The sequence below is a fragment of the Chelonus insularis genome, unplaced genomic scaffold, assembly GCF_013357705.1.
Source record: "Chelonus insularis isolate UGA/USDA-ARS -01 unplaced genomic scaffold, ASM1335770v1 contig_17_pilon, whole genome shotgun sequence".
Classification (NCBI taxonomy): domain Eukaryota; kingdom Metazoa; phylum Arthropoda; class Insecta; order Hymenoptera; family Braconidae; genus Chelonus; species Chelonus insularis.
The window spans coordinates 2433110-2458984 of record NW_023276415.1 but is presented as its reverse complement, the minus strand read 5'-3'; the positions used below and the strand labels follow the sequence as shown (position 1 = coordinate 2458984).

Sequence of the window (25875 nt, the reverse complement as noted above, 5' to 3'; positions counted from 1 at the left end):
TTAAATAATTATAAATTCAACTGTAATTGTTTAAAAATCGAATGGTCAATATTAATAGCACAACATAAAAGCAACATTTGTATGACAAAGGACCAAGTTGATGATCAGATGATATATGCTAGCTAAACAGCTGGAGGTAATTTACAAGAATATCTTTCAAGCATGGAAATACCATACAAAAACATAGAAGTGTGGAAAGGATTGTTGAGAAGTTATTTTTTCTCAAAACATACAAAAATGAAACTTAAATAGAATTATTAATTTAGAAAGTTTAAGTACCACCATACATGTGCAGTTATTTGCTTAAATGTAGGTAGAATGTTGACTGAATAACAGAATTACTGATAATAAATAAAAAATGCTTTTATTATCCTAATTGATAATATTTGAGATAAAAAATAGTAAATGAAACATCGCATCATAAAATCTATTTGAAGAATTCCAAGCATTTCGTATTGCAGTGTATTCTGGACTTATTGCTCGACATTAAAACTCGAGCTTAAATTTGAAAAAAAATGAAAAGAGTAAAACGAGCTTCCAGAAGGGTTGAGTCATCTACAAATTATTTATATCTTCTTTCTCAAATTAAAAGTGCAAAAAATTTTATTTTATGTATAATTTAATTTTATAATCGTAAAAAGAAGTTTTATTATTACTGAGAAATTTATTTAAAAAATAGGAGAAAGAAACGTTAAAATAAATTTTTAAGAAAGTCTTTCTGAAGCGAGTTTGCATCCAAAGAGACCGTAGAAATTTTATTTCTATGAGGATAAAGTTAGTCCCCACCACTTCCCAGCTTGGCTGTTGGGGAACCGTGAAGATCGTCGCAAGGGTTGACCGATTTGAGTCGAGTTTGTGCTACGAACGTGACGACAACGCTCTAAGAAAACAAAAGGTTCTTCAACGAAGCACCAGGTTAAAGAAATTCATTAAACATCATGAGAGAAATCGTACATTTACAAGCTGGACAATGTGGCAATCAGATTGGAGCAAAGGTAATTTTCAAATTATTTAAAAACAATTTCAATCGTTTTTATTAAAAATTTTGCTCATACTTCTAAAAAAATATATTAATTGCAAATACTAATTTTAATTAAGATATTTTTTTTCATTTATTTATCAGAAATATTTTAATCAATGAAACGATTCATTTACATATCGGAGAGATTCACGGATAATTTAAAATTAATTAAAAATGAATTGAAGACAGCATGATTATTACTCTTGAAATGCTATTATTATAAATTAGACATATTTCCGTAAAATGATTTTATCAAGAAACTCCGGAAACAGTACATTTTTTTCAACTAATTCAACGAATTAGTCATCCAGAAGTCTTGATAAGTCCAACTTATTATGAATTATCAGCTATTAAATCATACATAAGTCACTTGAATCCTCATATCTCTTTCAATAAAGTGCATGTAGTAGAATGAGCAATTGCAAAAAAATTAAATAAATAAATAATTCGACATTATGTATTTGCAAAAATGAATTTAACATCGACTTAATTACAATCAATTTTCTTGTTTTCTAATTAAATATATAAATCATTATGAAAATCAGTGAATTAGAGAGCAAATGAATATTTTGGATGAATAAAAAAAATTCAATTGAAATTATTAGCTAGTGTCTGCAGATGAATAAATTCTACTTGATTAAATTTGACTTATTTATTGCATTTCAATGAAGCTTAATTTTTAATATTTTTAATAGTTTCATATTTTTTGCACTCATTCAATTAAAGTAAGACAAGGTCAATGACTCATTAGAATAACGGTTCTGTAAAATTTTCTGCACAACATAATAATTCAACGTTTGAATGGTTTCACTATGATTAGTTTGTGAAAGTAGATCATAAAATTTGCAATCTCCATTATTATTTAGTAGCTGTAAACGGTAGCCGATGTTGTGATTGAAATGATGCTGAGTGTTATACTACTTAGTGCTTACAAGTAGAACAGAGGATCGTAAAGTTGAGAGAGTCAATATATAATAGAATAATAACTTCAACTTTCAACATTAACATGTAGAGTTTCGTGATTAGAAAATAAAAAAAGGAAATTGACGAGAGTAATTTAGATAACCAATGAAGAATAGATTGAATCTAGGATCAATAAGAATTAATATGTAATATCCTTTAATTAAAAAAACAATACTCGTTTATATCATTAGCATTATAAAATTGTTTTATTTTACTTCGCCAATTATTTACCGCTCTCCAAACCTTGTGATTATACGCTTCAGGTAATTTAAAGTTCGTCAACCGGAATAATTTTTAGCAGAATGATTATTTTTCAAGGATTTTATAAGAAGAAATATTTTTTTTAAATAAAAATTTCCTAGTTAGAAACCAAGAATTAATTTTTTTGTTTATTTATAATTTACATTTTATTCGTGGAGTTTTCTATAAAAGGAAAATATGTATTTAATGATACTCAAACATGCAAGATCAGACAAGGGTGACAAAATTCTAATAATAAGTTAAAGAAAATAGTAAAAGAATGACAGAAATGAAGAAGATGAAGTAGAAAAGGGGGTGAATAAGGAGAAGTGACAGACTCCTCCTCAACGCAGGAGGCCATAGGCCGTGTTAATTCTGTCGTCTTCTATTCCTGGACTGAGGAAATTCATCTACATAATGGCCTGCTAAATTTTAGAATCATCTTCACATTTTCAACCATCCAAATATACTTAAACAGTATTTCTTGATTAAACGACACTATCTGAAGTTTAAAATTCAATACTTTAATTTAAGATAACTATTTCAATCGTTTATGAATATCGCAATAATAATTTTTTTTTTTTAGTTTTGGGAGGTAATTTCAGAAGAACATGGAATAGATCAAACAGGAATATATCATGGTGATAGCGACCTACAATTGGAAAGAATTTCTGTCTACTATAATGAAGCTTCCGGTGAGTAATAATTAGCGAACCTTTTTTTATTACTTTTATTAATTTATTCTATGAGAGAATGCAATAACATTAAATAAAAAAAAGCTTAATTAAAACATAAGTCATATATTTTTTAAAACATTAATTGATTAGAATTATTTATCAATTCTTATTATTTTATTCTTTGAATGTACAAAGAGTATTTAGTTATTCTACTGACAGTCTAACTACCAATTTCTTAATTCTGCTCGCAATCTGTCTGCTTGAAAATAGCGTAAAAGAGCCAAAAGCTCGCGACAAAGAAAAAGGGACTAAATCAAGTGAGAATGAGCATGACTTGTGTTCTTTTGCGACTGAAATAAATCCTTTGTAGATTCATTTGCAAGTTTATACCAGACTTATCGCCACGGTTCATTGTAACAGCTTTTAAAGCTCATGTTAATGTTGAATCTCTAATAAAATTTAATAAATTTTATTACTCTATTTAAATTAACTAATTTAATAGTCTGACTTCCTATTTGAGAGTAAATTTTAATCTAATTAACGTCATTTGTAACGTTGTCTAAATATTTTCAATAGTGTTTTTTGCTTTCTCTTGTTTCGTTCCTTCTATTAAATTGCCAGAATGCCAAGAGTTTATTACGTTCATAAACGACGCCAGAGTTCATTTGAAAACAGCACACGGGTCTGGCCATATATGCACTTCCGTTTATTCCGGTCATTGTTCGGACTTTTTGGTAGAATAATAACTCATTCCTCTCATTCTTCCAACCATGATATCATAACTAAAATATCAATAACATGCACAGCTATGTTGCAACCCGAAAAATATGTCTAACTACTGATATTGCTACAAATTAACTGAATGATTGGGTTAATTATAAGTATGAATTTTTTAATAAAAAATTGATAAAACATTAATTTTAGTTGCTACGTCAACTAATGGAGGCAAATACGTCCCAAGAGCAATTTTATTGGATCTGGAACCTGGGACGATGGATGCAGTACGTTCAGGAGCATATGGAAGACTTTTTAGACCCGACAACTTTGTTTTTGGTCAATCGGGAGCTGGAAATAACTGGGCTAAAGGTCATTATACTGAAGGAGCAGAATTAGTAGACTCGGTTCTTGATGTTGTTCGTAAAGAATGTGAAAATTGCGACTGTCTTCAAGGCTTCCAACTAACTCATTCTCTTGGAGGAGGAACGGGATCAGGAATGGGAACTTTGTTAATTTCTAAAATTCGCGAGGAGTATCCTGATCGAATTATGAATACTTATTCTGTTATGCCTTCACCCAAGGTTTCTGATACTGTTGTTGAACCCTACAATGCTACTCTTTCCGTCCACCAGCTTGTCGAAAATACTGATGAAACATACTGCATTGATAATGAAGCGTTATATGATATCTGCTTCCGTACTTTGAAGGTTTCCAATCCTTCTTATGGCGATTTGAATCATTTAGTGTCACTTACCATGTCCGGTGTCACGACTTGTCTTCGATTTCCTGGTCAACTCAACGCTGATTTAAGGAAATTAGCTGTCAATATGGTTCCATTCCCTCGTCTTCACTTTTTCATGCCTGGATTTGCTCCTCTTACTTCTCGTTCTATGCAACAATACTCAGCGTTATCTGTTCCTGAGCTTACTCAACAAATGTTTGATGCTAAGAATATGATGGCTGCATGTGATCCAAGACACGGGAGGTATTTGACAGTTGCAGCCGTGTTTCGTGGCAGAATGTCGATGAAAGAAGTTGATGAGCAAATGCTTAGTGTTCAGAATAAAAATAGTTCTTACTTTGTTGAATGGATTCCAAATAATGTCAAGACTGCCGTCTGCGATATTCCACCCAAAGGACTCAAGATGTCATCGACTTTTATTGGAAATACTACAGCTATTCAAGAACTTTTTAAACGTATCTCCGAACAATTCAGTGCTATGTTTAGGAGGAAGGCTTTCTTACATTGGTATACTGGCGAGGGTATGGATGAAATGGAATTTACAGAAGCCGAATCGAATATGAATGATTTAGTTTCTGAGTATCAACAGTATCAAGAAGCCACTGCTGAAGAAGATTTTGAAGCTGAAGAAGGTGGTGATGATTTCGAAACTTGCGATCAAGAGTAATGGAGACTGAATTTATTTGTACGAAATTTTTAATAATCTACTTAATCGAAATTTTATAAGTGAGAACCAAAAAATTTTTTTAAAATAGATATATAATAATGAAAAAATTACAAAAAATGATTTTTATAGTTGCTTCTTTATTCTACGCTCTTTTCACTGTATGAATGAGTCAATAATAATGAAATATAATTTTATTGTTTATTCAAATTGAAAATGTTTTTTTTCATCAAATGGCAGAATTAATAATTTTATGTATTAAAAAAATATCAGAAATAAATTTTTTTTCTGTTTTCAATAAAAATGATTCTTTTCTGTCAAAATAAGATTTTTTTATTCTTCAATTTTGTTTCGATTATTATCATTTATGTTACTGTCATGTTCCTTCTCATCTATATTCTCTAAAATAGTTCTGTTATTTCCTGTTTCTTGTTGTTGGTATTCAGAAATTAATTCGTATAAACTATTCTGAGCATCCTCAAGTTCGCTTTCTTCCATTCCTTCACTAGTATACCAATGAATGTAAGCTTTCCTTTCAAACATTGCACTACATTCATTAACAATTCGTTTGAGGGGTTCTTGGATAGCTGTCGTATTTGACATTGTTGTAACAGTCATTTTGAAACCTGGAGGAACGATATCACAAATAGCTGTTTTAATGCAGTTCGGTATCCAATCTACGAAGTAGTTTTTCTTTTTATTTTGAATATTCCACATCTTTTCCTCTACTTCCTAAAGTAATTAATAAATATTTATATTAATTTAATTTAATTTTTTTTTAATCAGTAGAGTTTCAATTGAGTTTAATAAGGATTCATAGCTTTAAAAATAACTAAATTTATATGAATTGAAAAAAATATTAACTTTAGTAGATATTTTTCCTCTAAAAACTGCGGCAACTGTTAAAAATCGTCCTTTCGATGGATTACATCGAACAAATGATAATTTAGGATTGAACATTTGATAAACTAAATCTCTAATCATAACTTTCCGATATGGTTCTACGAGTTTCGACATTAGCGGAGCGAATCCTGGTACAAAGAAATGTAGTTTTGGAAAAGGCACCATATTTATATGAAGCTTCCTTAAGTCAGCATTTAGTTGGCCAGGAAATCGTAAACATGCCGTCGTGCCAGCCATACAGAGAGATATTAAATAATTCATATCGTCATATGACGGATCTAAAATTTGTAAAGTGTATGAACATATATCATGTAGAGCTTCATTGTCGATAAGAGAGGCATTGTCAACGAAATTAGTAAGATATTGAAAAGCTAAAGTTGTATTGTAAGGTTCAACAACTGTGTCTGAAGTTTTTGATGATGGGAAAACTGAGTATGTTGCTATGATTCGATTGGTATACTCATCACGTATATTGGCAAGAAGTTTGCTTGTCAATCCTGACCCAGTTCCACCTCCTAATGAGTGTGTAATCTGAAAACCTTATTTCAAAATTTGTATGATGAAATGATGAAATCATCATAAGTTTCAGTTAAAATTATTTATTTTTTTATGTATAGAACAAAATTCTGCTTTTTTTTTAAGGTTTGAGGTGATCTTACCCTGAATCAAATCACAATATTCAACTTCTCGACGAATTATCTCCAAAATTTGATCCATCACTTCTACTCCTTCATAATAAAAACCTTTTGCCCAATTATTTCCTGCTGCAGCTTTACCAGAAATTATATTATCGGGTCTAAAAAGTCCACCTAGTTGACTTGATATAACTGAACTTGTTCCTGATGGATCCAAGTCAACGAGAATTGCTCTTGGAACATAAGTATTATCTTAAAAGTAAAAAATAAAGTGAAGAAAAATTTAAATTATCGTTTTCATAATTAAAATAAATGAACTCTTTCAGTACGATCAGTTTCATTAAAGTAAATATTCAAACGCTGTTTTTGAAGCTCTGATTCTCCTTGCCAATTCCCATCACTGTTGATGCCATGTTCATTCGTTATAACCTCCCAGAACTTTTATTAAATTATCAAAATCATTAAATTGTTTTTTCTGTATGCATATATGGCTGATAATTGAATTAAAATTTCATTTTACCTTACAACCTATTGTATTGCCACACTGACCAAGTTGAAGATGGATGATTTCACGCATAATTTAAATGAATTTTTAAATTAATTTATCATAGAAAAATCAAAACGAAGTAACAAATAGGCATTTTTATTGTTAAATAATATTCATACTGAAATTTTCGTAAATATTTATGTTTATTGAATTTTACAAATTTTAAAAATTTATGTTGAAGAAGCCTAAATATAAAAATGAATGAACTGAAAAACATTAATTAGATTTTTTGATATAACAAAATTAAAATGAAAATAACTTCAGAGTATACCGACAAGTAAAAGCTCCTTGAATCAAAATAACTTTTAAATTTGATTGAAGGACAAAAAATTATTCAATTGGATTTATAAATTTAATAATTTTTTTATCTAGTTGAAATTAATAATCAACCATGCCGCGGATTATAGCACATTATGATTCATTTCTCTATAAGTTGTGATACGCAATAAAGTATGTTGTCCTCGTACTCGATGAGATAATACATACATAATTGTCAATTTTTGTCAAGGTTCAGTCTCATCAATTTCAGTCAGTGTGAAGGACGATAAAGTTCGATAGCTATGGTGGGTATTATTGTACCACCAATTCTTTATTTTCATCATATAAGCGTGATCGCTAGATTTTTTACTAAACAATTAAGCTACAGAAAAAAAATTGTGTTCCATCAACTATTAAATTGCTATCATTTACAGTTAGAATTTAATATTAAACGATTTAATTGCAATCATTTAAAAGTTTTAATTCATCCAGACTCGATGAACACGCAATAAAATGATAAAAAATTATATTAAAGTGCAAGGTTATTAATCAATAATCTTTTATAAATCTTTATTTTAAGTTAATATCAAATATTATACAGAAATTTAGGTCTAAATAAAATGTGTCTCCTCATAAAACTGTGTGCGATTAAAAAATAACATCACTTGTATATCTCTTGTAGAAATTACTCAGTTTTGTCTTAGTCACAGTAATCATCATCATCGTCGTCATCATAAAGTAGAGCTTCCTGATACTGTTGATATTCAGAAACTAAATCATTCATATTCGATTCAGCTTCTGTAAATTCCATCTCATCCATACCCTCGCCAGTATACCAACACAAAAAAGCTTTTCGTCTATACATAGCTTTAAATTGGTCGGAGAGTCGTTTAAATAATTCTTGAATAGCTGTAGAATTTCCGATAAATGTCGATGACATCTTGAGTCCTTTAGGTGGGATATCACAAACGGCAGTCTTTACATTGCTAGGAATCCATTCAACAAAATGTTCACAATTCTTGTTTTGCATATTAAGCATCTGCTCTTCCACTTCTTTCATTGACATTTTCCCACGAAAAATTGCAGCGACAGTTAAATATTTTCCTCGCTTAGGATCACAAGCAGCCATAATGTTTTTGTTATCAAACATCTGGTAAGTTAATTCAGGAACAGAAAATGGTCTATATTGTTGGCTACCTCGAGCTGTGAGTGGTGCAAATCCAGGTACGAAAAAATGAAGACGTGGGAAAGGAACCATATTAACAGCTAATTTTCTTAAGTCAGCATTTAATTGACCAGGGAATCGTAAACAAGTTGTTACTCCTGACATTGTGATGGAAACTAGATGATTCAAATCTGAATAACATGGAGATGTAAGTTTCAAAGTGCGGAAACAAATGTCATAAAGAGCTTCATTGTCAATACAATAAGTTTGATCAGTATTTTCAATTAATTGATGACAAGCCAGGGTAGCATTGTAGGGTTCAACAACAGTATCAGACACTTTAGGAGAAGGTACGACTGAAAAAGTGGACATTATTCTGTCAGGAAAGTATTCACGTATTTTAGCAATTAACAGCGTTCCCATTCCTGATCCAGTTCCTCCCCCAAGTGAATGAGTCATTTGAAAGCCTTGAAGACAATCACAACCTTCAGCTTCTCTTCTTACTACTTCCAATACTGCATCAATTAATTCAGACCCTTCAGTGTAGTGACCTTTAGCCCAATTATTTCCAGCTCCTGATTGGCCAAAAACAAAGTTGTCCGGTCTAAATAGCTGTCCATAGGGTCCTGAACGAACTGCGTCCATGGTACCAGGTTCCAAGTCTATGAGAATTGCTCTAGGTACATATTTTTCAGTGTTTGCTACATTATAGTAGACGTTGATGCGTTCCAATTGGAGATCTGAATCACCTTTGTAGGCTCCATTAGGATCGATTCCATGTTCATCACTTATTATCTCCCAGAACTACAAAGTTTTAATGAATAATTATTTTAATTAATTTAAAAATAATTATGATACACTTTTGAAACAGTAAAGTTGTGTAATGTGTTAGAAAATAATTTACGAACCTTTGCTCCAATTTGGTTTCCACATTGGCCGACTTGAATATGTACAATTTCACGCATGTTAATAATTTAAATAATTAATAATTCTATTTTTAATAAAATTGTAAAGAAAAATTCTACTAGATAAATTTAGATAATTCTAAAAAATAAAATTCTTCAACTCAAAATTTATGTCCTTAATGCCCTGAATTTAAACATTTAATTAAAACAAATGGTTGTTCAAGTTTACCTTGACAACATCGTACTTATTTTTTTAATTTAACTAAATCTTAATGAAAAAAAAGACGAACTTTAGAAAGGAAGTACATTATAATTAATGGAAAAAATAAATACAATGCGTGCCTATACTGATATTATAATACAAATTTCATTATGAACTTATTTTTAATAACACACTCGTGATTTATTCAAAAACATGGTCGGCTCATTTTTTCCCTCGAAGATCTACAATTTCAGTACTTTCTACTCTTGTATTTTCTTCTTCCTCTTCAGTTTCTCTATTATCATCTGTAGCATTTAAGTGTTCTGTTTCATCTTCACTTGTGGCTAATGTCACTCGAACTCCTCTTTCTGTGTCTTTTTCAGTCGATTCGACTTTTGTCTTCCTTCTCAACGATCGTCGTCCTGGACCACCATTTACTAGGTTTCGAAGTGGTAAAGAAGTTTGTTGTTGTTCTCGGGTTGATCTTCTGTCAACCCAACAATTATATTTTTATTCATGCATATTATATTTAATAAATTTTTAAAATGAAAAATGAGTTATTAAATACCTTGGTAATGTAGGACAAGACCAAAGTTTAAAATCCGCTCCAAACCGTTCTCCTTCTTCTATCGTTTGGGGCAAATGAATATTGAGAGTTTCTGGCAAGAAAATTGACGTTAGAGCGCCTGCCACGCTCAACGAACCCATCACTATAAGTGGTAGGACCCTGGAGTAGACAGCCAGGTGAACTATGTACGGGAAGGTGAGAAGACCGATTCCCGCAATAAATGAGGCAATACCCATTGCTTGAGACCTCAATACCGTTGGTAGTAATTCACCAACAAATACATAAAATACTGCAAATGATGCAGCTATTCCAAATTTTCCAATCATTGCTAAAGAAACTGTCACCCAAACTGCATCTGTTATCATATAAATGTGAGTTGAATCATTTTGTTTATTACTTATTGATTGAGTTAGTTTTGAGAATTAATTACTTACCTTCAGGCACAAACATACAAGAAACACAAGCAAGACCGCCTAAAAGCATCGTAAGACACAAAACCCACCGTCGTCCCCATCTGTCCATAGCGTACCATGTTATAACATATGATGGTATCTCTACAATTCCACCTGTAATGATAATTAATTTTCTTGCTAAAAGTTTATATTGTCTTATAGTTAAATATTCTAATTGTAAGTAAACATTCATAAAGTATCTGTTTAAGTTATTTCTCATGTCGCGTATTTACAATATTCATAATGAATTCTTTATAATTACATAGTAGAGTATAAATTACTTGAGAGCTCATCATGAAATTCAAGAAAACTAAACATATCTATTGTCCTTGAGCTGAAGAAACTCATTAATAATTGAGCATTACCGTAATTAAAAATGTTTCTTGTGTCTATTCATTTCTTCTAACAATTTAGAGTTGTGTTTACATATGTTTAAATTAAAAATATTGATTTACGAATTAAGATAAAGAAAAATACTTTATGAACAAAGAATTGTTATTGAGTTAAGTCGTACATAAATTTCTTGATAATTACGCAATAATTTATTCATAAGATGATTAAATAAAGCCTAGGAGCTTAATCTTGTCATGCAATTTCTATGAAATAAAAGTCATACCAATGAAAAATGCGAGGTAGTCTGAGACTCCTAAATTCGTTGTATTGTACGAAAGTCCATTATAAACGACTGCATTTGCAACCCAGTCAAAAGCAAGAATCAAAAATTTTTTTCGAATGTTTGGATTCGTCATAATATCCATAGGAGTTGCTGAAGGTGGTGGAGGTCTATCTTGTGTTTGCATTTCTATTGCGATTTCTCTTGAATTTCTGCCATTGCAAGAAGTTCCTCGTTTCTTTAAGATATCCATCTTTAATTAAAAAAATAAAAGAATGTTTTTATTTTAGATTAATAGCTTGATATAAAAATGAGTTAAATTTTTAATATCATCATTTCTAATCAAAAATATATTCACCTCCATTTTTCGTAAAAAATTAGTTGGAACTTTTTTTTTATTAATTCTTGCCATGCTTTGTACAATGACTTCTGCTTCATCTATCCTGTTCTTACTGAGAAGCCATCTTGGTGATTCAGGAATGATCCACCAATAACTAAAAAGGATAATAAATGGCACTGATGTCGCTAAAGATAACGAAAACCAATTTCTCAGAAGATATCCCTAAAAAGTTAATTACTTGGTTGAAATAATTTAATTTAGTTAAAATATAATTACATTTGTTTCAATTTCTTTCTTTCATTTAATTAGATAATTGACTTACCAACAATGCAAGAAGACACATGGCTGTAGCAAAAAACATACAGATAACCATCCCTGCAAATGTTCTGTATCGTGGGCCCATTAGTTCTAAAGCTAAAGTAATTAATTGTCTATTAAAAAATAAATCAACAATTATTTTTGTATTTTACTAGATATAAATTGTTTAAAAGAAATCATACCTAAGATGAATGGTATTTGATAAATGGCAGGAAAAAATAGACCATTGACAGTTCTTAAGGCCGTGTAGACAACGTAGTTAGGGCTAAAACTTGTTGCTATAGAGAATATTACTTCGAGAAAAAGTATTGCAAAGAAGGCTGTTCTTCTGCCCCATTTGTCTGCAATCCAGCCGAAGACAACATTGCCAAAAAGACTTCCAACATAAAAGAAAGTCGTTGATGTAGATGGTAACCAACTGTTGTCGCATACAAGGTCTAGCTACGTGGATGCAAAATGCCATTAAGATCATAAATACACTGATATGAAGACTTGCTTAATATTAATAAATTTATTATTTAATATAACTAAATATTCAGCATAGTTAAAACTTGTTCTCTACTCACAATTTTCAGAGTAGATCTAATTAATTTTGTGTAATCAATTCATAATGATAATCTTAAAATCAACTTTTATTCTCTTATTGAATTTTTTTATAATCATGTCATTTATTATTCCAGTGTCTGTCAGTAATTATGTAAAACATGAAGCTATAAATTGAATGCCATTAATACATCTGTTATTTCATCAGCTATAGATCAACATCATTCGTTAGATCGAAGTGAAAGAGAAAATAAGAGTGAGAAGAAAAAACATTCCAATGTCAGTAATTTATGAAATACTTAATAATTAATCAGAAACTATTCAGAGAATTTTGAAATAATTATTGATAGTTATTGATATTAAAAAAATGAATATGAATTTAACTTTTTTTTTTATTTTAACTCATTCATCACTATCATAGTCAAGATTCTTAGATAAATTATCACAAGATTAAAGCAATGCAAGAGTTTATTGCTACTACCGCTTGTATCGGTGCAGATTTGCGATATGTCCGGACGAGCTAAAAGTATTAGTAGGCTCCCACAGAGAGGTGTCCATCACCCTCAGTTGACAGGAGGAGCGTGTCCCTCTCCTGTCCTGCACGTACCTCATAACCCTCTTTGGCTAAACCCGCACAAAACCCCTTGCTCTCCTCTCCTTCTTCAACCTTCTCGTTTCATCAGTATTTTTATTATTTACAATTGTTTGTAATATTCTTCGTTTAAAAATAGTTTCATATGCAGCTAGAAAGTTTAAGAAAATAACTCAACAATATACGTTTCTTCACACGAATTAGAGCCAATTAAAAATGAAAGTTCTAAAGAACGAAACCAGAAATCAAATATGATTAATTCATTTATTTATTAAGAAGACTTTTTTTTAATATATAATGATATTTTGATATTTTCTAGGCATATGGATCCAAGGAAAATGGTTGAAGAAAGTCGAAAATGATATAGTAAAATTTGGATAATAAAGCAGTTATCTTGTGGTGAAATAAGTACGAATGTACCAAGAGTCTTTCAACAAGTGAGCGTCATAAATGCTACAAATCTCCAGAGTAAGTAGATAATACTCTAATCCAAAGCCTAAACGTTTCTACTATACAATCACGGCACAATTATCGTGTTTAGTCGCTGAGTAATCAGTAAATTTTGAGTGATGACTTATTGCGTGGGTTCCAGCTTCCGGCAAAATGTCTTTTGAACCCTTGACCCCTTCATTCAGGTCATTAGTCTTTTTTACACATATTCCGTATTCAAATAAAAGACGAGTTTTCTCTCGTCTCATAGTGTTATACAATCTAGTAAAAGATAAATTTATGTTACAGGCTAGCTAAATGGGGAATAAATAAAGTGAAAATAAAAAATAGAAGTACAGTAGCGGAAGGACAAAATTTGTCGTTGAATGTGCGTCAATGCAACGTAGAGCGAGTTCCCGTAAATACTGTGCTGTGTTCCTCCTTTAGATGTATAGGTATGGTACTACTGGAAGCTTGGGTGAGTGTTTGATGTGATATATCACATGACCGGATGCGGGGGTAGGTAAATTGGTCGGCAATTGCTGACGCCACTAGAGGCTGCAATCTATCGGCCACTCACTCGTATCAACAAATCTCATCTACCTGGATTGTAAGTTTTCAAGGTGAATGCACTTTTCTCTTGCCTCATTTTCTCATCAGTCTATTCTACTCCGTAACTTGTAAATTCATTTCTTTCTTATCAGAGCTTAGCCTAGTCTATTTTCACATAAAGTTGTTGTGCTTTATCTTCTTCATTTTTCTTTTATAAATTACTTATATCTTTTTCCGATATTCAATCAATGTCTTTTCTTATAACCAATTTTATTTTATCATAAAAAGTATATTTAAAAAAACTCTTGAGAAATATTGTTTTGCAATAAAAAGAAGATGTTTAATAACTCATTATTTGATTAGTTCATTTTTAATAACTCTAATTTGAAGAATTATCAAAAGAAATTTTTAAGCAATGATTTTAAATATGTTAGAGATTGTTTCAATTGTTTTATTTTGATTGTTTTCAAGGTAGCTAATGATGCCTGCTAAATATTATTCAAGTTGATTTGTTACAAGGGTAATAGCCGAAGACTTAATGTACCCAATGATTACTTTGATCAATTCCTCGACAGGATTACTCGATAATGAATCGTTCCGCCCCTCAATCTCATGTGTCTCTGCACGTAGACATAATATCACACGCAAAAATCACCGTTTGACGACGGAAACTGCATCATACTTAGAATATAACTAGAGTACATAGCGTGTAAATTAACTAACAAGCTCGTTTGATTTTTTCTAAGAATAGTACGATAGATGAGACATAGCCGACAATAAGAAGTTTTCTTAAGTTGGAGCAGCGAAAGGCCAAGGCGGAGTAGAATTATAATGTCACGTGAAATTAAAGTCGGGTGTTGAATTAATTGTGAAACACCAGAAACAACGTAATTGAGTATTATTAAGTCTTGTAATAGGTTCCCAAGAAATTATGCAAATTAAAGTCAAACTAAAGAACTAAAATGATGCTACAAGTGTCACTCCCTGACCACCCACTCATTTATCTTTGTTTCCAGACTACTTCTACTCAATCCCTTTGTCTTTTTTAACTGAAACCTATTCAATTTCAAGAATTTTTTATTTATAGTATATCAATTTCTTTATAAGCATTGAACTTTTACCATTACTTCTAATTCAGATATTTATTTTTCTTAAGTTGAGAAAAAATTGAAATATGTTAAAAAGTAAAAATACTTTGAATTTTCAATGAATTAATTAACTACTTAATAGCATCTTATTATATTAAAGTGTGTTTAAAGCTCAAATGAGATAAAAAATGAATTTTAAATTCAATAAAAGATACTTTAAGTATCTTAATAATGAATATTATAATATTAAGATTAATTAATGAATTGATTAACATTTTAAAGAACTTAGAAAACAGAAGTAAAATTAATGGTAATTTTCTTAATTAATCAAGAATAAAAAGAGAGAGTTTACCTCTGTGACGAGAGTACTATCGTAATCCCTGGTGTCATAATTCCAGCCATGTAAACACTTGGTTGTAGGCCAATCAGTGCTGCTAACGGGCGGGGGTGGCAACCGGCTATAAGCCGATTGTAGTGTTGGTAAAGTGTCAAAAATGTTAGCATCATCGCTAGACTTGAGTAAGGTACCCCGTTGTAGCCATTCTTCTATAATTGTCGTATAATTTACATCGTACATGTAACACCTCGAGTACTGGCGCTTGCCATCTGATCTCACAGTGTAGGGCAATGACAAAGCTTTGCGTTGTTCCAGGGTCATTAAACTTGTCATATTCTCCAGCTCTGGTATTTTACACCAGTGTTCTGGTGACGCACTTACAAATACCTGTAATGTAAACAATTGTTTTGTTTCAAGATAATTAAGGAGTGAGAATGATTGATATTTACCTGAGAAAAGGCGAGAAAAGCTGCTGGAAGTGTTGCAGGTATGCACAGAAGATAGTACATGATGTTTTGATATCGGCCTTTCTCACCCACATGTAGTAAGACGTCATCAAAATCTATGGAGCTCATTGTTTCAGTGCGAGAGTCGTGTGTGCTCTCGCCACTCTAGATTTCACGATGACAATCGACAGGTCACCTGCAGTATCCGTCCCCAGATTAGATGGCATGTCCACCGTTCATCCTTCTATTTGCTCGTTACCACAATTTTCACTTCTTCCTTTTTTGCTTTTTCTTATTTCAATGTTTAATTAACTATTCTTATATTTTAGTTTGTAGTTTCTATTGAGTTTATTACTCGCAACAAATTGTATCACGAGTTTTATCCAGTCTTTACACGAAGACCTTGAAGAATTTTTATAAGAATCCCTATTAAAACTTAATTGGATCTTAACATATCGATAGATTTATTAATTGTTATTTAGAATTATTAAATATTTAATTAATTGTTAAAAATACCCAGCATTTTTAGGAAAAACATATTTATTAATTCTGAGATAATTCTGGAATTAATTGATAGTATTAATTATATTGTTTAGATAACAATTATCAAGTAGTAATTGTTTAAATGTCTCATTTCAATATGTATTATCACTTTAAGTTCACAAATTGTTCTACCGATGATGATCAAAGAGGGAATAATTCACTTAATCTTTTTCTTGGGCTCTTCTGATGAGTTTTTGCTCTCCCACTAGTAGTAACAAGTTTTATAACATTTTTTAAATCAAGATAAATAATTTTAATATGTTCCAAGCAAGTTTATATCAAAATCATCTTCATTGATTCTATATGGATGACCTCGACTTATAATGAAAAATTATTCTTAACAGTATCTACCATTCAAAAGCATAAATATAATTTTTTGATAAAAAAAAATAGTGAATAATTATGTAATGAGATATTAATGTTTGGTTTAAATTATAATAATTTGTAAATAAATCTGAAATTATTCCAAGATATGTGAAGCAAAAATGTTTTGAAGATATGTTTTAGAAGATAAAGATGAATCAAAGAATAAGAATAGATCAAAGATAACTGCAGTTTTGATGATTTTGCGAATGTTTATGCTAAAGATATCTTTTCAGGGAAACTGTTTATCTATCAATATGTAAAGAATGATTCAAGGCCATAATGACTAGCTGAAGTCAAGGTCATCTGCTATTGATTCATAAAAATAAAAATTTATCTAAAAAAGTATTACCTTAAAAATTATATTACGGTCTTAACTAATATTTGGTTGTAAAAGCTAAATGTAAAATCTATTTTACCCTGTTTATTCATTATGTATTTCCGAAAGTCCCAACTTATTGAAGTTCTCGTCCGTTTCCACATTAAATCAACTTTCGCGTTCCCGGACCCACACAGTTATCAAATTTTTATGTACTTAGTCTGATAAAGACAATTAGATACACTAATTGACTCAAGTTCAAGTCACATATTCTTCGTATAAAATTAACACAATATTTTTGTCAGCCGTTATTATCTTTCATTTTCTCATTTAAATTTTTCTTCAACATCTTCGAGAGTTGTTTTAGATTGTCACGAGCTGGTGATAACTTTCTACCGTATTCCAGATTATCTGATGACAGAGTTGGTGAAACACTTGTAACACTGATCCAGAGTCTCTAAAACACGGACGATCTCAACTAAGTTTCGTTGCAGAATGTTCAACGATCTAGACGCAACTTATCGACACCACGACAAAGATTTACCGTCTGACGTACTCGTACGCTTGATGGTTATACATGAAAGATTGTCGTCGTGTTTACATTGATATGATGACTTAAATTATGCTTTATTAAAAGTTGTTCAACTATTAGTAAACAAACTTTTAGAAATCTTTGACTTTAATCTTTAGAATTTTATATGAAGAGGTTTATTATGCAGCATGAAATAACGATTTTCACATGAAAAATGTTGTTTTTTTTTTTAAATTCGAAGTTATTGAAAGTTTTTTTTTCTATTTGTATTTATATTTCAGGTAACTTCGAGAAAAACCTGTTATTCTTCCAGTCACTAAGAGATGTTTTGAAAAAGAAAATGATTATTCCAATATTTGAAGAATTTTTTGAAAGAAAAATACTATTGATTGATAGAAAGTGACGGTTATCTTAATTTTAAGCGGAAGACATTTTGTCAGAAAATGCTTTGAAGACAAGGTAAAGTGGCTGAGTTTAACGGCTGGAATAAATCTTCCACAGCAATGATCAAAGGGGATAAAAAGAGTGATGCGATTGACATCGATATTAGTGTAAACCTGATTGAAACGTCATGGATCCTCTGATTGGAGTACCATAGTAAAACTGAAACTATCCACACATATCAAAATACTTCTTAACACTGTTAGGTAATGAGAATTGACGTTGATAGTTATTATTACAATAAAAATGTTCAATATAGATAAAAATAAAAAATAATAAATAAATAAGAGAGGTAAAGAGTAAGACAAGGAAGGACATGCTCTGATTTCTTCTAATATGAGTGGGATAAGAGCCGGTCCCTCTATTTACGTCATTGAAGCAGTGGCGCGTGCCTCAACGTCATAGAATTTGCATAATAAAAAGTTTAAAAAACAATACAACATATTTAAAAATTGACTGACAATTACATATGCTTTTCACGGATCAATGAACAAAATGTTTAAATTCAATCTCCCACAAGAGCATCTTCTAAAAAAAGTTATGTTCTTTGTAGATTAGCTTTTTGCTAAAACAAGTTTTATTTATCAACAATAGCAAAAAGGATGTTAAAAGAAATTCTACATGATATTATTACGACAATCGATTTACTTTGGATCGATGAACAATGGGAAAATCTAGGACAAGTATAAATGTGTACTAAATTTTACAAAAATAAACACCATTTTCTTTTTTTATACTCATATGTTATAATAATTTTTATTAGTTATTTAATTAATATTAACCAAATGAATCAAATCAGAATAAATAATTTTCAATTATTTTCAATCAGTTGAATTGACTAATTATAATTTCAAATTGACCAAATTGTTTTATTGGAACATTTTAGGAATTCACGTTTGTTCTTAAACGAGAATTAATTTCATAATTTTATGTAAATTATTAATGATTAACAAACATACCAGTTTCGTGAGAATAATTGTAAAATGAAGAAAACTTCAGAAATACTACAGGTAATTTATTTACTAATAGAGCAAAAAATGTTTGACCTATAAGTTATATCCATATATTGAGTTATTCAATGTCTATAATTGATTGCGCAGTTTTTTTTAAAAATAATTCTTTTCTTTTCTTCTTTCAGATTGAGAGCATACGAACACGTGGGATGAGAGATGTGTAAATTTGTCGTTAATATTGATTCTATTGCAACATGTTAAATACATTAATGGAGCTTTTCTTTAATTCATCATTTAAGGTAGGTGTAAATATAACACAAGACTCTTGTTACGATGCCCTAGGTTCGTTTTCGTATCTCGGTCGCGTGCGTAAGTCTTTATTATTCGATCTTACAACAATTGCATGTGACGTCACGGAGTGTCATATATGCTAAGATAGTGAAACTGAATTTTTTTTGTTTTTTCTTACTTGTTTACTATGCTTCTAGTAACGTGTAAGGCTATCTTATTAGGTAATCTATTACTATACACTAGAAAAAAAGCTTTAAATTTTTAAAGAAAGAAACAACACAATTCTATTAGTGAGAAAAAAAACCAAAGTATGAGCATTACAGCGTTATAAAAATGAATATTATCAATGATTGATTAAAGGTGTTGCAATCGTTCTTGACTGCTTAACTCAAAATGTTCAATGGGAAAACTTTATTTATTAAGAGTCACTTTTTCTCAATGTCATTTTAATTTATTATAAATATTAAAAAGAGTGTTTCTCCCAAAAAACTTTTTGCTATCAGTGAAATATACTCAACCTGTATTAATACCAAGCATTAACAAAAAAGATAATGTCAAGTTTAAATAAACAAGGTTGACATGAATCTAGATAACTAAGTGATATATAAACTACGATTTAACTTGTTTTCCTTACCAATGTCGTAATTCCCTTTTTGAAGTTTGAACCTCCAAGAGACGGTTCATGCTTTAATCAAAGTCTTCCCTGCTAATTTTTAGAATGAAAATATAGAAATAATTGACGACACATAAGAAATTGATTCTATTTTTTATTTCACTTGAATTTTTTCTTGTGTGTGAGTTAGATATGATACATAGTCGTAGATCACGTAGCGCACGGGGATCGGAACTCTCGACGAATAAAACGCCGGGGTAAAGCGGCACTCGGAAGTTCGGTCGTAGCCACGGACACTCTTCAACGAATCAATCGAATCACTGCAACGTCCGACATCCGGTCTTCGTTCGGGTATATTATTTCTTTACCATTTCCTCATGTAGATGAAAAATTTCTCAAGATGAGGGCTATGTTCCCATGAAAAACGTGAATAAACCAACTATCAAATTATTTATACAATTTTATTCTATTAAATACTTGAAATCTTCAGTTTTTTTTTTTACAGTTTGATTGTTTCTATGACCATTTCTTTTTTTAGATACTCAAAGAAAGCACTCATATGTCAACGATAAATATTGATAAATCATTTTGACCTAAGACAAACTTGTCTAAAACCTAACGATTACTCAAAAACTATATTTCTAAACGTAACAAGTGGTCCCCATGACGAACTGAAACTGAAACAACGTGCAGGGGCCTACGATCTCCTGTCCCGTCTCCTATCTATCATTTTCAGGTCTCCCTTCTCTTTTTTTTCTCACTCCCTCTTCACTCTCTATTTCACTTCTTCATCTCTTATCTCTTCACGTCCCTCATTGTCCCTTCATGGCTCTCTCATCACAGCTACTCGACTATTAATATAAAAGGGGTTCTTTAGCACTCAACCAGCGTAATTCTGCAGCGTGGTACAACTTTGATGATTCATTTCGCGTATTAAACGAGCCCATTTATCCATTATAAATTGCTAAACAATGGAAAAAATTCATCGAAAGTATTTATTACTGATTTTATTCTGTTATAAATAACGATCCATATCTATGCTGGCTATTATTAGAATCAATTTATTAATTTATGAGTTTTTAAGTTTCATTTTTTAAAGGTTGAATAAAATAAATCGAATTTAAAGGAGAAAAACATCTATGGTGGTATAAAAAATTTTAATTAATGTCAGACAGAGTTATAGGAGAAGATTTATTTCACTGGGAATATTTGTCGGTGAACCGCCGTAGTTTAAATTTCAAAACAACATATGGAGCGCCCTCACATGAGAAAAGTGAAAATGGAGGGATATAATGTTTACATTCACGTGAAATTTCTTCGTAATTAATTGTGTATTATCATGTAAATATGTTTTTAGATAATATTTTTAGTATTGTGTTAACGTTTTAAATATTTTAAATCATGATAAGAAGATAGTTATGTTTATAAAGGACTGTTTTAAAAGGTATTGATTAGTTTATACAACATAACCTTACTATTACTGTTGACATTTTTTAAATACGTATCTCGAATTGTTTTAGAGTACAAAAATAAAAAAGGAAATCAATATATTTTATGTAATTTATTAAATAATGGTGATGTCAACACTTTCATCAATGTCGAAAATTAATAAAACTCGATACAATGCATCTTCACCAAGAAAGCATCCTCGAGTAATAAAATTAAATTCAGAGTCTTTCCATTGTAATATACAACAAGATTCTCCATTGAATAATCCCAAAGAAGTTCAATTACGAGATGAACAAAAGAAAAATTTAGTACCACTAGGATCAAAAAGAGAATTTGTTGAAAAATGGCTTTTTAATTTTGATAATACCACAAGTGATTCAACTTCTCCTGGTTCTTCAGTGGTTTTTGACTCTCCATCACCAAAACGAGTGCCTTTATCACCTCTCGATGATTTTCGTCATCACAAAAGACCAAAATGTTGTAATGAAAGGAAAAATAATCCGAAGTTTTTAACTTCCCCAATAAAATTCAAACAAAATCAATTAAAAAAAGCAAATAAAACTATCCTCCATGTGCCTGAAGATAAAAATGACATACAAATAGAAGATCCACTGAATAATAGCTTGAGTCTTACTCCAAAGCTGAAAGCTCGGAAAAAAATTGTTACTGAAAAAGATTTAGAGGCTTGTAGAAAGGCATTTTTTGGATCTCCAAAGAAAGCATCTCCAGAAAAAAAACTTTTTAAGCCGATTTCTCCTCACAAACACTCACCAAGAAAAAGTTATCTTTTTATGTTTAGTAGATTGTCTAAAAAGAAAGTAGAAAAATGTCCATTCATTCGTCGAGAAAGTGAAAATGATGAAAATATAATAATAGATGATCATTTTGGTTCTCCTGAACATCAAACTAATTATGAAATTGATTGTGAGTCACCAAGAATAATAGACTCAGAGGTTTCAGCTCAATCACCTTGTATTTTAGACACTTCTCTAAGTAACTGTGCTTCTCCATTGCCTATAGAAATAGAGTCTTTAGCATCTCCGGCTGCTAATGAATGTATTGAACTAGAATCAAGTGAAGGAAATGAACTCGATCAATCTATTGATACTGAAGTTAATCAGACTTTGAATGATGATATCGAAGATTCTGCATCTCTATTGAATGCTACAGTTTATCACAATAATGATAATGACAATAATATTATTGAAGATATTGATATTAACAAATCACCTAGTAAAAGTAGTAGTAAGTCAGACAGTAATTTCGTTATATCTCAAGGTTCTTCAAAAGACACCGATAGTACTCATTTTACGGAAAAGAGAGATATAGATAAACTAGAAGAAGAAGAAGAAGAGGCAGAGAGACCAGAAGATGTGAATAAAGAGAATGATGACATTGATAAAACTTTAATTGCAGAAGAACACTCACAAAAAATATCTCAGGATTCCTCATCTACCTCGTTAAGCATACGCGAGTCACAAAGTAAAAATACTTGTCCAAATAATATTAGTTTAGAAGCTTCTCCACCTCCTACTACCAAAAATTCTGAATGGGATAATCGAACCGTTGTTAATCCAGTCGTTAAGCGGAAGAAAAAACCGAAAAAGTTAGTATCCTACATACTTCAATTATCTTCTTTACATTCAATCTTCTTTTGAATTCTTTTATAATTTAAAATTCAATTTTTTTCCAGAGGATCATTGGTTGCGAAATTACAAACTTTAATTACCTCTCAAACGTCATTTTTAAGAATATGGAGGCATCAAATGAATCGAGATCGCTTAGAACCCAGTTCTCAAAGTGTCACTATAAAAGTCAATCGACGTACTTCTCAATATGGAAGAATATACATTTCAGGAACTATTATCGAAGATAAATTTAATCTATTGGATAAAAGTGATCAACAAAATGATTCTTCAATTGTTAAAAATAGAAGTAAAAATAATTTATTGTTAAAAAAATCTGTTACTATTTTAATTGCTCCTGAAATTGTTGGTAAGATAAAATTTAATGAGAGTAATTTTTTAAATATTTATCAGCCTTGGGAGATTATTGATAGTGAAGAGTTGATTTTAAGTGTTCTTTATTTTACTGTTAATGTTGATACTAATGATAATCAAAATGAAAATGATAAGTCTAAAGACGAAACAAGTAATAACACGAAAACTAGAGAAATAACTATTCAAGAATTTAACTGCGCTTGTTTAACTGCTAAACGATTAATTCAATCGTGCGATATTAAATGTACTAATATTAAACCTAATGTAATGCAATATATATTTGATAATTAAATGATTAAAATGTAATTTTAAAGTCAAATGTAAATGAAAATTGAATTGTTAAATATAATTGTAAATATACATCATGAGTCAAATATTTAAAAAAGTTCCGGGTATTTTAGTTTCATGCGCCGCCGCTTAACTGTCGACACAACTGTCATGGCTGTTTGTTAGTCGTAGAAGCCAAGTCAAAATTATTGTTGTGTACGATTTTGCATATATTGTATTCATAAGCAACGGAAAAAAGTTTAACAAAATTTCTTTTGTTTATCTTTAAACGATCTTTTTCCATTAACTAGCATTTAGGTATGTATATCTTATAAATTACTCATTAAATTTAGCAGTTTTTCATGACACTGACAATGTCGTCTCATGATATAGATAATGATTAAGTTATTAAAACTTGAAGTATTTTATAAACTTTATTATATATTTTCTTCATAGAATACATTTCATTTTTGATGTTTGTTACATAAATTTTTTTACATTAAGCATTTTTTATAATGTTCAATTGTGAAGCGTAACAATAATAGTAGTTTGACATTTCTTTGTGTACAACAATGAAGTTAAAACTATTCAATAATATTTATGGAAAAAAATAATAATTCACGCATTATGCCAGTGTTTATTTAATTAAAAATAAATTTTATTTATATTTTAATTGTTTGAATTAATTTAATTTTTTCATAGCTTAGAACCATGTCGATAGCTCAAGACCGACCAGAATTATACGAAGAAGTAAAACTCTATAAAAATGCCAGAGAACGAGAAAAGTATGATAACCAGGCAGATTTATATGCAGTCGTAAATACACTCCAGCACTTGGAAAAAGCTTACATTCGAGATTGTGTAACTCCAAAAGAATATACAGCAGCTTGCAGTAAATTATTAGTACAATATCGTGCTGCATTCAAGCAAGTAAGTTTTCATTAATAAAAATAGATAATAAAAATTTCTTATGATATTTGATTACTTACAGGTACAAAGTGATCAATTTCCAACAATTGATGCATTTGCAAAAGCATATCGTTTAGATTGCTTAGCAGCGCTAGAAAGAATAAAAGAAGATCGACCAATAACAATAAAAGACGACAAGGGTAATACATCGAAGTGTATTGCTGATATTGTATCGTTGTTTATTACATTGATGGATAAATTACGGTTAGACATAAAAGCTATGGATGAACTTCATCCTGATTTACGTGATTTAGTGGACACTATGAACCGGTTAAGTATTTTACCGAGTGATTTTGATGGAAGACAAAGAGTCGCGGAATGGTTACAAACGTTGAATAATATGTCAGCATCTGATGAGTTATCTGAGACACAAGTAAGGCAATTAATTTTTGATCTTGAAACGTCGTACAACGCATTCACTAAAGTGCTACATAATTCATAATTTTTTTTATTATTTATCAATGATTATAACAGAAACAGAATTTTTATATATACTCAATAAGAAATGTGATGAATATTCGTGCACATTATTGTGCTTTTTCCTGGGCAATATGTTGCTTTTAGAGTAATATTGAACTCACTGTTTTATTATAAAAAAATATTTGAAATCATAAATCTCCATTAGTACCATTTAATTGGTGATGATTATAATACATACATGCACAATATTTTTATTATATAAAATGGAGATTTATTTCGTTGTTTGATAGTCAATCAATAAATTAATTAATGGAGATATCTTATTAGCTATTTTGTAGTAATTTTAAATACTTGAAGTGTGTCTCATATGATTTACAATCATTTGTCTATCGACTGAGATTAAAAAATTAATCTTTATTCAATGATAATGTTATTTTTCTGCAATTATTCAATATATAATTAAAAATCGTGCTCAAAAATGATTTCAGGAGCTTGATTGTATAAAGATCTAAGTATTAAATAAACAAATTCTAATAATTCAAGTTGTTTATTGAATTTCAATGTACATTTTAGTGTAGTACTGTGTGGACTGAGTGTAAAATGTTTGAACGGTTGAGTGGTAGGTATCGTTGAGTTTTATCGTAACGATTAAAAGTTTGACAGTATCGTTTGTGTTGAGGCTCAGGTGAAGTGTAAACGCAATCTATATATCGAGTAGTCTAAAGTTTACGTTGGAGTATAGCTGAAAACATGAAATGGGTGCTGTGCTCTTGCCGCTTAATTTGCGTCAGGGGTTGC

The 25875-nt window shown here is 30.4% G+C and overlaps 5 protein-coding genes across 7 annotated transcripts; 2 read left to right on the top strand and 3 right to left on the bottom strand.

Annotated features, from left to right (window-relative positions):
* The first annotated feature begins 925 nt into the window (after positions 1 to 925).
* LOC118064280 (tubulin beta chain-like) lies at positions 926 to 5282 on the top strand. The gene is made up of 3 exons (XM_035078774.1): positions 926 to 995; positions 2811 to 2919; positions 3826 to 5282. Exons 1-3 carry the CDS (start codon positions 939 to 941, stop codon positions 5025 to 5027), a joined length of 1368 nt encoding a protein of 455 aa, XP_034934665.1. The 5' UTR covers positions 926 to 938; the 3' UTR covers positions 5028 to 5282.
* LOC118064278 (tubulin beta chain-like) lies at positions 5169 to 7284 on the bottom strand. Its single transcript, XM_035078772.1, has 5 exons — positions 7083 to 7284; positions 6892 to 7000; positions 6587 to 6814; positions 5889 to 6466; positions 5169 to 5756 (listed from the first exon to the last, which is right to left on the bottom strand). Exons 1-5 carry the CDS (start codon positions 7137 to 7139, stop codon positions 5358 to 5360), a joined length of 1371 nt encoding a protein of 456 aa, XP_034934663.1. The 5' UTR covers positions 7140 to 7284; the 3' UTR covers positions 5169 to 5357.
* A 226-nt stretch (positions 7285 to 7510) lies between these two features.
* On the bottom strand, positions 7511 to 9663 carry LOC118064279 (tubulin beta chain-like). Its single transcript, XM_035078773.1, has 2 exons — positions 9441 to 9663; positions 7511 to 9336 (listed from the first exon to the last, which is right to left on the bottom strand). Exons 1-2 carry the CDS (start codon positions 9495 to 9497, stop codon positions 8068 to 8070), a joined length of 1326 nt encoding a protein of 441 aa, XP_034934664.1. The 5' UTR covers positions 9498 to 9663; the 3' UTR covers positions 7511 to 8067.
* Positions 9664 to 9726: 63 nt separating this feature from the next.
* Positions 9727 to 20634, bottom strand: LOC118064277 (organic cation transporter protein-like). 3 transcript variants are annotated; one of them, XM_035078770.1, is made up of 10 exons: positions 19994 to 20634; positions 15921 to 16319; positions 15487 to 15858; positions 12113 to 12371; positions 11935 to 12026; positions 11631 to 11834; positions 11276 to 11525; positions 10642 to 10773; positions 10208 to 10562; positions 9727 to 10126 (listed from the first exon to the last, which is right to left on the bottom strand). In XM_035078770.1, the coding sequence occupies exons 2-10, from the start codon at positions 16044 to 16046 to the stop codon at positions 9862 to 9864; spliced, it is 2055 nt and encodes a 684-aa protein (XP_034934661.1). In that variant the 5' UTR covers positions 16047 to 16319; positions 19994 to 20634; the 3' UTR covers positions 9727 to 9861. The 3 variants fall into 3 exon arrangements, with proteins under 3 accessions (XP_034934661.1, XP_034934662.1, XP_034934659.1); XM_035078771.1 differs by lacking the exon at positions 19994 to 20634 and adding an exon at positions 17243 to 17699 and having other exon boundaries at positions 15921 to 16352; XM_035078768.1 differs by lacking the exon at positions 19994 to 20634 and adding an exon at positions 17243 to 17699.
* A 612-nt stretch (positions 20635 to 21246) lies between these two features.
* On the top strand, positions 21247 to 25577 carry Vps28 (vacuolar protein sorting 28). The gene is made up of 5 exons (XM_035078823.1): positions 21247 to 21416; positions 21493 to 23027; positions 23115 to 23709; positions 24391 to 24618; positions 24680 to 25577. Exons 2-5 carry the CDS (start codon positions 21544 to 21546, stop codon positions 25097 to 25099), a joined length of 2727 nt encoding a protein of 908 aa, XP_034934714.1. The 5' UTR covers positions 21247 to 21416; positions 21493 to 21543; the 3' UTR covers positions 25100 to 25577.
* Positions 25578 to 25875: the final 298 nt, after the last annotated feature.